Consider the following 14,190-nt stretch of genomic DNA (forward strand, 5'->3'; position numbering starts at 1 on the left):
AATCTGGTAGCTTAAAACAGCACTTTTTTGGCCGGGCACGGTGGCTCACGCCTGTAATCCCAGCACTTTGGGAGGCTGAGGCGGGCGGATCATGAGGTCAGGAGATCCAGACCATCCTGGCTAACATGGTGAAACTCCGTCTCTACTAAAAAATACAAAAAATTAGCCGGGCACGGTGGCGGGCACCTGTAGTCCCAGCTACTCGGGAGGCTGAGGCAGGAGAATGGCGTGAACCCAGGAGGCAGAGCTTGCCATGAGCCGAGATCACGCCACTGCACTCCAGCCTGGGTGACAGAGCCAGACTCTGTCTCAAACAAAACAAAACAAACAAACAAAAAATAAACCAGCACTTTTTTTTTTTTTTTTTTTGTGACATGGTCTGGCCTGTTGCCCAGGCTGGAGTGCAGTGGTACAATCTCAGCTCACTGCAACCTCCATCTCCTGGGTCCAAGCCAACCTCTCACCTCAGCCTCTTGAGTAGTTGGGACTACAGGTGCAGGCCACCACGTCCAGCTAATTTTTGTAGAGATGAGGTCTCATTATGTTGCCCAGGCTGGTCTCAAACTCCTGAGCTCAAGCAATCCACCCTCCTCAGCCTCCCAAAGTCCTAGGATTATAGGCATGAGCCACCATGCCTGGCCCACAAATGTAATATCTCACATTTTTAAAGGTCAGAAGGTCCAGATGGCTTTCACTGAGCTAAAATCAAGGTGTGGGTAGGTCTGTGTTCCTCCTGCAGGTTTGAGAGGAGAATCTGTCTTTTCCACTTCTAGAGACCACCCGCATTCCTTGGCTCATGGCTCCTTCCTCCAGCTTCAAAGCCAGCAGTGCAGCAGCTTCACATCTCTCTGTTTTTTCATCTCTTCCTCTGTGTCTCTCCCTTCCTCTGACCCTCCTGCCTCCTCCTCATAAGGATCCTTGTGGTGCTATTGGGCCCACTCAGATAATCCAGAATAATCTTCCTATCTCAAGATTCTTAACTTAATTGCATCAGTAAGGTCCCTTTTGCCTTGTAAGGTAACACATCCACAGTTTCTGGAAATTAGGATGTGGGCATCTTTGGATGGGAGCACATTATTCTACCGAGTGCAATCTCCTAGGCAAGTGGCTGTGTCTTGTTTGTTCTGTGTCTTCCAGAGACAGCAGCAGTTAAAAAATACTTTTGAGTGAGTGAGTGAATGAGTGAGTGACTGAGTGAATGAGTGGGTGAATGAGTGAACGAGTGGGTGAATAAGTGAACGAGTGGGTGAATGGGTGAACGAGTGGGTGAATGAGTGAATAAGTGAGTGAATGAGTGAGTGAGGGAATGAGTGAGTGAGTGGATGAGAGAACGAGTGAGTGAATGAGAGAATGAGTGAGTGAATGAGTAAGTGGGTGAGTGAATGAATGAGTGAACGAGTGAATGAGTGAGTGAACGAGTAAGTGGGTGAGTGAATGAGTAAGTGGGTGAGTGAATGAATGAGTGAATGAGAGAGTGAATGAGTGAGCGGGTGAGTGAATGAGTGAGTGAATGAGTAAGTGGGTGAGTGAGTGAATGAGTGAGTGAATAAGTGGGTGAGTGAGTGAATGAGTGAGTGAGTGAATGAGTAAGTGGGTGAGTGAATGAATGAGTGAATGAGTAAGTGGGTGAGTGAATGAATGAGTGAATGAGAGAGTGAATGAGTGAGCGGGTGAGTGAATGAATGAGTGAATAAGTGGGTGAGTGAATGAGTGAGTGAGTGAATGAGTAAGTGGGTGAGTGAATGAATGAGTGAATGAGTGAGGGGGTGAGTGAATGAGTGAGTGAATAAGTGGGTGAGGGAATGAGTAAGCGGGCGAGTGAATGAGTAAGTGGGTGAGTGAATGAATGAGTGATTGAATGAGTAAGTGGGTGAGTGAGTGAATGAGTGAGTGAGTGAATGGGTGAGTGAATGAGTGAATGAGTGAGTGAATGAGTGAGTGAATGAGTGAGCGAGTGAGTGAATGGGTGAATGAGTGAGTGAATGCGTGAGTGAATGAGTGAATGAGTGAGTGAATGAGTGAATGAGTAAGTAGATGAGTGAGTGAATGAGTGGATGATTGAGTGAATGAGTGGATGAGTGAGTGAGTGAATGGGCAAATGAGTGGGTGAATGAGTGAGTGACTATGAGTGAATCAGTGAGTGAATGGGTGAATGAGTGAGTGAACGAGTGAGTGAATGAGTGAGTGAGTGAGTGAATGAGTGAATGGGTGAATGAGTGAGTGAATGAGTGAGTGAATGAGTGAGTGAGTGAATGAGTGAATGAGTAAGTAGATGAGTGAGTGAATGAGTGGATGAGTGAGTGAGTGAATGAGTGAGTGAATGAGTGAGTGAATGGGCAAATGAGTGGGTGAATGAGTGAGTGACTATGAGTGAATCAGTGAGTGAATGGGTGAATGAGTGAGTGAACGAGTGAGTGAATGAGTGAGTGAGTGAGTGAATGAGTGAATGGGTGAATGAGTGAGTGAATGAGTGAGTGAATGAGTGAGTGAATAAGTAAGTGAGTGAGTGAATAGGTGAGTGAGTGAATAAATGAATGAATGAGTGAATAAGTGAGTGAATGAGTGAGTGCATGAATGAGTAAGTGAATGAGTGAGTGAGTGAGTGAATAGCTCCCCAGAGGGGGGAGGGTAAGAGCCAGACGTGGGAAGCCAGAGGACTGTGGTTAAGGAGGAGGAGACCAGAGTGTGACCCAAGCTGCCCCACCTGCCACCTCTGCCAATTCGGCTTTGCCAACAGGCCGGGCCTGCAGCTGCGGGTGACAGGCTCCTTTCTCACAGGGCATAGGAGGCAGGGACTGAAGCATGTGGAGTTTCCCTCTGCTCAGCCTGGAGAGGCTCTGGGCACAGAACCCCAGGCAGGGCGGAGGATGACCTGAAGACCAAGTGAAGACACGTCGTGGCAACAGTGGACAGGGAATGCTATCCGCACACCGCTTTGACCAGGGCTGACTCCCTAAGCCCAAAATGTCCTGTTTCCTTGATATTTGGACCAAGAGTAGAATCTGCAACCTACCTACTCAGGGACAAGCAAAGGCTCAGTAGCTGTCTTGGGCCTCAGGGGTCTGGGTGGTCTTCCCAGCCCAGGGGAGGTGGAGCCGTCTCCCACGCTTAGCTTGTTAGGCTGAAAGGAGCTGGTTTTGGGGCCAAGCAGACCTGAGCTTGTGGTCTTTAGGAAGCACATCTAAGCCTTTAGCCTTGGCTTTTTTCAATTGTAGAAGAGAAATAATAATAGCTCTCTTTGCAAGGTTTTGTGGGAATTCGAATATAATGTAAACAGGGAACCTAAACTAATTAAGTCCTAGTAACTGGTAGCAAGGTTGGATTCTAGGCCCCTATTCCCACATCTACTGGCTACATAAGCTTAGGCAGTGGTTTAACTTCTGGGCCTTGGTTTCCTTACCTATAAAACGGGTAGAGCAGCTCAGGAGTTTGTCGTGAGAATGGGAGGAGCCTTCAGTGAGAAGTGTGGATGGTTTATTAGTCCTGTGGCTGTTTCCAAGCCCCAAGGGGAAGTAGATGCGTTTCCCTGGCTGCAGGTGTTAGAACTGACGGACTCCTAGAGACGAGTTCCTGCACAATGACAGAGCAGGACCAGCCTGGCTGCAGGGCCTCCCTGCCCTGCACTTCAAGTGGCCACTGTGAAGCCAACAGCTGTCCCCTCCAAGTGGCATTCTTGGGGCACAAAGGGCGGTGGAGAGAGCGGGGCACACTGGCTCATTGTCCCTGGGACTGAGCAGCAGCAGCAGTGGGTGAGGGGCACTCCTCCTGACCTCCAGCCCCTCCCAACCCTGTGGCTATTCGGCTGCCAGGCCATCACTGCCGGATCTTACAGTAGCCCCCAGCAGCACCTGAACCATCATGGGACCCCTTCCCCCATGGCATCTTTTACCAGGGGCCCTTAGGAATAATGCATTTTAAGAAGGGATAGGTCCAAGCAAAGTGGCTCAGGCCTTTAATCCCAGCACTTTGGGAGGCCGAGGTGGGCGGATCACTTGAGGTCAGGAGTTGGAGACCAGCCTGGCCAACATGGTGAAACCCTGTCTCTACTAAAAATACAAAAAGTAGCCAGGCATGGTGGCAGGCGCCTGTAATCCCAGCTACTCGGGAGGCTGAGGCAGGAGAATAGCGTGAACCCGGGAGGCAGAGCTTGCAGTGAGCCGAGATCCTGCCACTGCACTCCGGCCTGGGCGACAGAGCGAGACTCCGTCTCAAAAAACAACAAAAAAAAACAACAATAACAAAAACCACCCCTGTATCAGGCACCCACATGTACTTTCACTGATCCTCAGTCCTCCAGGGATGTAGTGTGCGTTGCTCCCATTTTACTAATGCAGAATCTGGGGTTCAGAGAGGCGATTAAATGCCTGACCCAGGATATAGACTGGTAGCTGACAAAGGCTGGATTTGAACCTTGGCCTGTCTGACGCCCCTGTCTGCACTGTCGCCATAAAGACAGGGCACTCAGTGGAGAGGAAGGCAGGTACTCCAGATAAAAGAAAGGTGGGCATGGCCACGTTCTGCCCAGCAAAGCACTGGCTGCCATTGATCCCAGGCCAGGGGCATGGACATGATGACCTTGCCAGGCCCTGCAGCCAGAGAATTCCAAAGCTTCCCCCACCTCCACCCCCGCTTTTCAGAGCAGAGCATTAATAAAGGGGAAGGAGCTGGATGATGACAATTCAGGAAATTTGCAGCCAGAGCTAAATGAGAGCCTCATAATGATGGTGATTAAAAATTCACGCTTCTGTTTGTACAGCGATTTGAGTGTCCACTTAGCACCATGAATCAATTAATAAACGAAAACACAAGGGCTAGGGATAAGCTCCAGGGCACAGAAGAGGGCTTTGTGAGGTTTCAGAGGGGACATTCCAGGGCTGGGGCACTGCTTTTTGTTGTTGTATAATGGGGACACCCATTTGCTTCAAGAGCCATGAGGTGGGGCAGCTCCCCTGGCCTCAGCAAAGCTTAACAATCACTCAACTTCTCTGGGTGTCTGTTTGCTCATCTATAAAAGGGGTGAGGTCGGCCACGCACGGTGGCTCACGCCTGTAATCTCGGCACTTTGGGAGGCCAAGGCGGGTGGATCACCTGTGGTCGGGAGTTCGAGACCAGCCTGATCATCATAGAGAAACCCCGTTTCTACCAAAAATACAAAATTAGCTAGTCGTGGTGACACATGCCTGTAATCCCAGCTACTCAAGAGGCTGAGGCAGGAGAATCGTTTGAACCTGGGAGGCAGAGGTTGCAGTGAGCCGAGATCACGCCACTGCACTCCAGCCTGGGCAACAAGAGTAAAACTCAGTCTCAAAAAAAAAAAAAAAAAAAAAAGATAAGATCTTCCAAAACTAAATTTCTTTCTTTCTTTCTTGCTGGGACAGGGTCTTACTCTGTCACCCAGGCTGGAGTGCAGTGGTGCAATCATGGCTCACTGTAGCCTTGACCTCCCAGGCTCGAGGGACCCTCTTGCTTCAGCCTCCTAAGTAGCAGCTGGGACTACAGGCATGTGCCACCATGACTAGCTAATTTTTAAATTTTTTGTAGAGATGGAATCTCATCATGTTGCCCAGACTGGTCTCGAACTCCTGGGCTCCAGTGATCTTCCTGCCTTGGCCTCCCAAAGGGTTAGGATTACAGGCATGAGCCACCGCGCCCAGCCTTGAACCTGAATGCCAAGTGAGAAGGTCTATTCATTTCCTAGAGCTGCTGTCACAAATTACCACAAAGGTGGCTGAATACCATAGGAATTCATTCTCTCACATTCTGGAGGCCAGACCCGAGGTCAAGATATAGGCAGGGTGGGTTCCTTCTGGAGGCCCTGAGGGAGAGTCTGTCCCACATCTCTCTCCTGGCTTCTGGTGGAGATGGCAATCTTTGGCCATCCACGGAAGCTGGGTCACCCCAGTCTCCACCTCTGTCTCCCCATGGCCTTCTCTGTGTCCCCTCTGTGCCTGTGTCTCAATTATCCCCTCCTTTCTCTCATAATCACACCAGTTACTCGGTTTAGGAATCACCCTAATTCCAGGATGTCAACACTGCTTCTAAAGAAGTTCATGTTCACAGGTACCAGGGGTTAGGACTTTGATTTTTTTTATTTTTTATTTTGATTAATTTTTTTTTTTTTTTTTTTTTTGAGACAGAGTCTAGCTCTGTCGCTCAGGCTGGAGTGCAGTGGTGCAATCTTGGCTGTCTGCAACCTCTGCCTCCTGAGTTAAAGTGATTCTCCTGACTTAGCCTCCCAAGTAGATGGGACCACAGGTGCTTGCCACCATGCCCTGCTAATGTTTGTTTGTTTGTTTGAGACAGAGTTTCGCGCTTATTGCCCAGGCTGGAATGCAATGGCGCGATCTGGGCTCACCGCAACTTTTACCTCCTGGGTTCCAGCGATTCTCCTGCCTCAGCCTCCCAAGTAGCTGGGATTACAGGTGTGCGCCACCGCGCCTGGCTAACTTTGTATTTTTAGTAGAGATGGGGTTTCTCCATGTTGATCAGGCTGGTCTTGAACTCCCAACCTCAGATGATCCGCCCACCTCGGCTTTCCAAAGTGCTGGGATTACAGGCGTGAGCCACCGCGCCCAGCCGACTTTTTGTATTTTTGATAGAGATGGGGTTTCACCATGATGGCCAGGCTGCTCTTGAACTCCTGACCTCAGTTGATCCACCCACCTTGGACTCCCAAAGTGCTGGGATTACAGATGTGAGTGAGCCAACATGCCTGGACTTTTTTTTTTTTTTTTTGAAAAAAGCATCCTTCTCTGTCACCCAGGCTGGAGTGCAGTTGTGCAACCATGGCTCACTGCAGCCTCAACCTCCTGGACTCAAGCAATCCTCCTGCCTCAGCCTCCCAAGTAGCTGGAACTACAGACATGTGCCACCATGCCCACCTAATAATTTTTTAATTTTTTGTAGAGATGGGAGTCCTGCTTTGTTGCCCAGGCTGGTCTTGCACACCTGGGCTCAGGCGATCCTCCTGCCTTGGCCTCTGAAAATGCTGGGATTACAGGCGTGAGCCACTGCACCTGGCCTGGACCTAGACTTTTTGGGTAGCCAGTTCAATTTACTGCAGAAGGTATTTTGAATAAGCAAAAACTATGAATGCAAGCCCCGTTGTTTGTGTGCCAAACTAATGATGACCCACTGGGAGAAGGGATTTCATCCATGTGACGTCCACCACACACCTCTGCTGGCCAGGCACCTAGAGGTGGGATGGGAAGCCCCGGTGGAGGAGCAGAGAAGCTGGCGTGATGGAGGGAGGAGTCTTAGCCAGGAGTCTCCTTCATGTTCATCCCTCATCAATTAACTCTTGCAGGCCACCAGAGTAGCAGAAAGATCTTTGGGCTATATCCCCAGGGCTCTCATGATTTTAAAAAGTCATCCCCAGGCTGGGCACAGTGGCTCATGCCTGTAATCCTAGCACTTTGGGAGGATGAGGCAGGCAGATCACCTGAGGTCAGGAGTTCGAGACCAGCCTGGCCAATATGGCGAAAACCTGTCTCTACTAAAAGTACAAAAATCAGCTAGGTGTGGTGGTGTGGGCCTGTAATCTCAGCTACTCGGGAGGCTGAGGCAGGAGAATTGCTTGAACCTGGGAGGCAGAGGTTGCAGTGAGCCGAGATCACGCCATTGCACTCCAGCCTGGTCAATAGAGCGAGACTCAGTCTCAAAAAAAAAAAAATTCATCCTCTAAGCAGGCCCCGTCCAGTCTTCCCCCGACCATCCCTCAGAGAGCCATGTACAGTTCTTAGAGCCCTGTGGTGGCTCTGCTGCCTTCACGATCACTCCCCTGCAAAGCTGGCCCCAGCAGGCCCCAGCAGGCCCCCCAGAGTTGCGTCCCTTCTCAGCTCTTCAGCCTCATTGCCCTCATTCCGCCTCTTTACCCCACTTCTGCCAAACCAAACCCTTGAGCGCCTCCTCAGCCTGCACGTTGCTCCACGCCCCAACCTTCATACTGCTGGCCTTCTTCCAGAACATTCTCTCTCCATCATCATGAGTCTCCACTGAGAGCTCTCCCTGCTACCCCTTCCTGCCCTGCTGGGCCCCTCGTGCCTCCATCGCATTATTATGTGAATGGCTAATGTCCCCTCCTTGATGGGGCCATCTCTGAGGATAGGGACGTGGCCTTAGTGCAGAGATGCTCAGGGATGTTTAGGGAAGGAAGTCGTCAAGAGACCTAGATTTGAATCCCATCCATATCGCCTCCCAAACCACGTGGCTTTGGCCTCCCTGGGCTTTGATTCCCTCATGGGTCCTGCCTGCGCTGCCAGGCTGCTGTGAGCCTCTAATGAGCCTGTGTTGACAGATAAATGCATTCTTGGGACTACTAATCAACGCACATAGCTAAGGCCAAGAGAAGCCAGGGCTTCTACCCCAGGGACCCCCTTGGCCCCACCCTCTAGCAGCCCTGGAGCTGGGTCCCTCTGCCTCTCCCAGGATGCAGTCAGAGGCCTGAGCTTCTGCAAACTCTTGGATCTGATCCCTGCTCCTCCCAGTCCCGCCTCGACTCCAGGTGTCTATCTCTCCAGCTATTTTCTTTTCTGATCTGGAGTTCAAAAGAACAGATCTAGGAGCCACAGCCACGGGGAACAACAGCCAGCAAGCTAGTTCATGTTGGCCCAGCTGAGAGCCTGCAGGGCCGCCCACCTCTCCCTTCTGGGTTTGGGCACCCACAAAGGAGGGCGTGTGGGTTCTGGTTCTATGGGCATCAAAGGCCAATGTGACTGAGAACAGCAGCTCTAGTTAGAGGCAAGGCCAGTTTGGGGCCAGAGCAGGGGGAGGGGGGAGCCTGGTCTAATTAGAGCCCTAACATGATCCTTTGAAAGCATTTTCAGATGTCCCCAGCCCTGCAGGCAGGGGTGGTGTAATAATAATAAAACAACATTTGCATAGAGATTTCATTTATAAAGCACTTTCTCAGGGGTGGGGTGGCACTGGGTGGCCCTGTGGAATCCTGGCTGGGAGGCCGCCCTGGCCTTGGGTCGGTTCCGCCCTCCCGCCAAGCTGGCGATTGTGTGCGAGGTAAACAAAGCGCCATTCATCCAACTGTTTCAATTCCTCTCCTCTTCATTCCTTTTTCCCTGTCTCCCATGAAGAGCTCACTCGGGGCTTGTCATTCAGGCCAGAAAAGGGGTGTCAGGGGTCCCAGAGGGAGACCCCTTCCCTGATGGGAAGAAGCGGGGAGGTGGGACGGCTCCCTCCCTCTGCACACCCCCACCACCCCCAGCTCCGGCAGAATAACAGCCTTGCTGCGGTTGGTTTGTGCAACTCTTTGCTAACCTGTGGCTGTGTCTTCATGGACAAACTATGAGCCCAGGTTTGGTAATGTCTGCGTGCACGCCACGTTTGTGTTTGATAACATGCAGAGATAAGCAGTTTGTGGGGCTCTGCGAATCCCTCCCTACCCGAGTGGGCGTTGTGTACACAGTGTGGGGGTGAGGGGCTCTGGGGCGTCTGCCCCTGCACTGGGTGGGCCGGGTGAGGCAGCTGGGCCCTGCTCCTGTACAGCCCAGGCTGGAGAGTCCCCTGCAGTCACCTGGCCACTGGCACCCTGCCTGGGGTGAAGGGGGAGGCATTGGGCGCTGGCCCCTTAAGGGCCTCTGATGAGCTATATTGGGCCCAACTGCCTGGGTTCCAGCAGCTTCCGCAGCCCCAGCAGGAGACGGAAGATGCAAGAGGTCATCGCGGGGCTGGAGCGGTTCACCTTTGCCTTTGAGAAGGATGTCGAGATGCAGAAGGGCACTGGGCTCCTGCCTTTCCAGGGCATGGACAGTGAGTGAGGATGGGGCCACTGTCCCTCCCCCACCTTCTGTTTTTTTTTTTCTTTGAGACGGAGTCTCGCTCTTTAGCCCAAGCTGGAGTGCAGTGGCGCAATCTCGGTTCATTGCAAGCTCTGTCTCCTGGGTTCACGCCATTCTCCTGCCTCAGCCTTCTGAGGAGCTGGGACTACAGGCGCCCGCCACCGCGTCCGGCTGACTTTTTGTATTTTTAGTAGAGATGGGGTTTCACCGTGTTAGCCAGGATGGTCTCAAACTCCTGACCTCATCATCCGCCCACCTTGGCCTCCCAAAGTGCTGGGATTACAGGCGTGAGCCACCACGCCCGGCCTTGCTCCCCCTTCCTTCTCTACAGGCGTCTCTGCTCAACTCCCTGATGCGACAGCCCCTTCTCTGTCTCTCTCTTCTGTGGCTTCGGGGCAACCCATTTTCCAGACTGAGAAAGAGAGGCACAGAGAGACGGTGAATTGAGAGAAGCCACACTGGCCTCCCAAGCTCCTGGGCCAGCCTTGAGCCCCTCGAGCTCCTCTGTTTCAGAGTTGGGGGGTTAAGGGTTGAGGTCTGCTAGCTGGCTCTGCAGCTTAACCTCTACAGGGCCCAGATTTGGGGTCCCATAGGCCAGAGCCTGGGGGAGGTCTAGGTGGGACATGCCGATAGGAGGTGGAGGCTCCCGGAACAGCTGCAGCCTCTGGGGAAGCTACCTTCTCCGTTCCCTCTTCTCCTTCCAGAGTCGGCCTCAGCTGTGTGCAACTTCTTCACTAAAGGGCTCTGTGAGAAAGGTGAGTTAGCAGACAGGCTTGGGCCCCAAGCTGGGTGAGTGTAGGGTCTGTCTGAGCTACACCCAGCAGGGGCTCTGCCTGGCCTGGGATAGGGTGTCGAATTTGCACCTGGGGAGGGAAAATTGGGATGGAGTGGAATTTTATTTTTATTTTATTTATTTTTAGATGGAGTCTCGCTCTGTTGCCCAGGCTAGAGTGAAGTGGCATGATCTCAACTCACTGCAGCCTCTGCCTCCTGGGTTCAAGCGACTCTCCTTTGTCAGCCTCCCGAGTAACTGGAGCTACAGGCGCATGCCACCAAGCCCGGCTAATTTTTGTATTTTTAGTAGAAATGGGGTTTTGTCATGTTGGCCAGGCTGGTCTCAAACTCCTCACCTCAGGTGATCCACCTGCCTGGGCCTCCCAAAGTGCTGGGATTACAGGCGTGAGCCACCACGCCCAGCCATGGAGCAGAATTTTAGACTTACAGGTAGACAAAGGATAAGTGGTTGGATCCATCAAGCAGCCTGCCCCTCCCCTAAGATTTCCCCGCCTCAGCAGCAGTCTTCGTAGTTTGCAGTTCGCATCAGGGTAACCAGGCTGCCTCGAAAGGCGTAATTTTTTCTTTCTGCCTTGCTGGGATGGGCGTGTGTCTGAGCTTTGGCCTGTGCATTCCCAGGAGGCTCCAGCTTCTTAATGTTTTTCTTGATTTCCTCCCAGCTAGAAGAGAGGCATCCTTCTCCCCCAGTCCCATGCTCTGACTCAGTTTGGAAACTGGTCAGTTGTCTCATCCATTCCCTATGCCCTGAGGTAGCACCTGCCACCATCTTTGAAATGCTATCAAAAAGCATCCTCCACTTCTCTCCTGCCCTGACTTGGGTCAATACCGTCTTCCTAGGCACCTCTCCCCAAATGCAGCCATTCTGGGAAGGCCTGACTCAAATACAAGGGTTTTCAACTTTTCTTCTGGCTCATGGCTGACGTAGAGGCTCTTCCCACAGAAATATACAATTGCCAAAAAAAATTGGCTTACAATTTTAGGGTTTCCTAGTCTTCCTACCACTTGCCTATACATTTAGGTTAAGAAATCTCGCTGGTGTGAGAGTTTAGGACATGCTTTCTGATCCAAATGACTCTGTCCCTGGAAGCTGGGGGGCTGGTGGGGACCAGGAAAGGAGGACCTGGGGCCATGTTCGCCCACCTGCCTTGTCTTGGGGCCAGCCCTGGACCATGCGGGGAGAAGGGAAATGGGATCACTGGTCGCCCAAGGCCTTGTGCACCCAGGACCCTGCAGGCTCGATGTGGACTGAGTGGCGTCTCCTCAGCTCGGCCCATCTAGTCCCTAGAGCAGTGGTTCCTAGCAACACCCTTCTGCAAAGAAAGAAAGCTATTATGGTGGAAGGTCAGAACCAAGCAAGTCAATAGCCAGGGGTGGAGGTTAGGGGTATTTAAAGAGAGCACCTTGGCCAGGGGAGTTGGCTCACACTTGTAATCCCAGCACTTTGAGAGGCAGAGGCTGGAGGATCACTCAAGACCAGCCTGGGCAACATAGCGAGACCCCATCTCTACAAAACATAATTTTTTTTAAAAAAAAAAAAAAGGAAAAATGGAAAGAACACCTCCCCTAGCCCTCAAATTATGTCAGAGAACTGGCCAGGCATGAGGCTGGACCTGCTTAGAAACTCAGGAACTGCCAGCCTGGATGACATGGCAAAGCCCTGTCTCTACAAAAAATAAAAATTTAGCTCAGTGTGGTGGTGCAGGCCTGTAGTCCTAGCTACTCGGGAGGCGGAGATGGGAGAACTGTCTGAGTCTAGGAAGTTGAGGCTACAGTGAGCCATGACTTTGCCATTGCACTCCAGCCTGGGCAAAAGGCTAAGATCCTGTCTCAAATAAATAAATTAAAAAGAAAGAAACTTAGGAACTGGATGTCCTTCCTGCTAATAGCAAGGCAGACTTGAGTGAAGATGATAAAACAGTTAAATGTAACATTTCCATGGAATATTCCTTATAAATCATTACAAAGTTGGCTCTTCTGTCACCCTGTTAGGTCTCTGGAATCGGGAAGCATAACATTTGGTGTTTTTAAAGATGGGAATTCAACATGTCCTTACTGAGCACTTACTATGTGCCAGGGGCTGGGCTGGGTGTGGGGATTCTGGGCTAGAAAGCCTGGCCCTGCTCCCTGGCAGGACGAGAGAAGGTGTTAGGCATTTTGTGAATGAAAAGGAGGCAGCTGTTCTGAGCCCAGGTATTTCCCTGGAGAAGGGTATGGCACGTCAGGTAGATGGGAAGGATGGGCAAAGGTGTGGTAGTGGGAACAGCTGTACATTAAGAAGAGCTTGCCCTGGCCAGTCACGGTGGCTGAAGCCTATAATCCCGCACTTTGGGAGGCTGAGGTGGATGGATCACCTGAGATCAGGAGTTCGAGACCAGCCTGGCCAACATGGTGAAACCCTGTCTCTACTAAAAATAAATAAATAAAAAAATAGCCGGGTGTAGTTGCGGGCATAATTCCAGCTACTTGGGAGGCTGAGGCAGGAGGATCACTTGAACCCGGGAGGTGGAGGTTGCAGTGAGCTGAGACCGTGCCATTGCTCTCTAGCATGGGCAACAGCGAGACGCCATCTCAAAAACAAGAGCTTGGCCGGGCGCGGTGGCTCATGCCTGTAATCCCAGCACTTTGGGAGGCTGAGGCGGGCGGATCACGAGGTCAGGAGATTGAGACCATCCTGGCTAACACAGTGAAATCCTGTCTCTACTAAAAAATACAAAAAAACAGCCAGGCGTGGTGGCGGGCACCTGTAGTCCCAGCTACTCGGGAGGCTGAGGCAGGAGAATGGCGTGAACCCGGGAGGCAGAGCTTGCAGTGAGCCCAGATCACGCCACTGCACTCCAGCCTGGGCGACAGAGCAAGGCTCCGTCTCAAAAAAAAAAAAAAAAAAGCTTGCCCTTCATGCTGCCTCGGCTCCCAGTTCCAGCCCCTACAGGGTCCAGGTGAAGGGATAAGGGGAGAGCCGCTGGGGACTGAGTCAGGTACCCTCCTGGGGAATCCCCTGGAGGGCTGAGCAGGGCCCAGGCTGTGGATGAGGGGCCTCCCAGCCAGGTGCTCTGGTGTCTCCAGGGAAACTCTGCCCCTTCCGACATGACCGAGGGGAGAAGATGGTGGTGTGCAAGCACTGGCTCCGGGGGCTGTGCAAGAAGGGTGATCACTGCAAGTTCCTGCACCAGTATGACCTCACCAGGATGCCTGAGTGCTACTTCTACTCCAAGTTTGGTAAGGCCTCTTCCTGGCTTGGTGCCTCACCCTGGAGGGTGGCAGTGAGGGCTGTGAGATGGGAAGAAGGTTTCTAGAGGAGGGGGCACGCAGAGGAGGCTGGACATGTCCCTGGAGGCCAGAGAGACCTGTCTGAGCCTCAGGTGTCTGTTCTCCAAACCCCTAGACAAGCAGAAGTGCACCCTGAAGTCCCTGCCCTTTACCGCCCCCAGGATCAAGGTGCATACCAGATACCCCCAAAAGGGAAGAAGGGATTGTTTCTCTCCCCAGTCTTGGTTCATCACACACCCAGCCTGACTATATTGAAATGTCTCAAATGAGCCATCTCTCAGGCCCTGGCTAGAACTTCCCGAATATCAGGCCTTCAGAGCCACATTCACGATGCCTG

The 14,190-nt window shown here is 52.0% G+C and overlaps 1 protein-coding gene across 4 annotated transcripts in view; it reads left to right on the top strand.

Moving 5' to 3' along the window:
* Positions 1 to 14,190, top strand: part of CPSF4L (cleavage and polyadenylation specific factor 4 like) — a 41,386-nt gene that overhangs the window by 11,907 nt on the left and 15,289 nt on the right. For 3 of the 4 annotated variants that reach the window (XM_063617461.1, XM_055243828.2, XM_055243830.1), the window contains exons 1-3: positions 9,572 to 9,762; positions 10,496 to 10,546; positions 13,650 to 13,802. In XM_063617461.1, the coding sequence (XP_063473531.1) occupies positions 9,594 to 9,762; positions 10,496 to 10,546; positions 13,650 to 13,802 (373 nt within the window). In that variant the 5' untranslated portion in view covers positions 9,572 to 9,593. Of the gene's footprint in view, positions 9,767 to 10,495; positions 10,547 to 13,649; positions 13,803 to 14,190 lie in introns of those variants that run through there. The other variant, XM_063617460.1, reaches the window with a different exon arrangement.

The sequence above is a fragment of the Symphalangus syndactylus genome, chromosome 14 (assembly GCF_028878055.3).
Source record: "Symphalangus syndactylus isolate Jambi chromosome 14, NHGRI_mSymSyn1-v2.1_pri, whole genome shotgun sequence".
NCBI lineage: Eukaryota > Metazoa > Chordata > Mammalia > Primates > Hylobatidae > Symphalangus > Symphalangus syndactylus.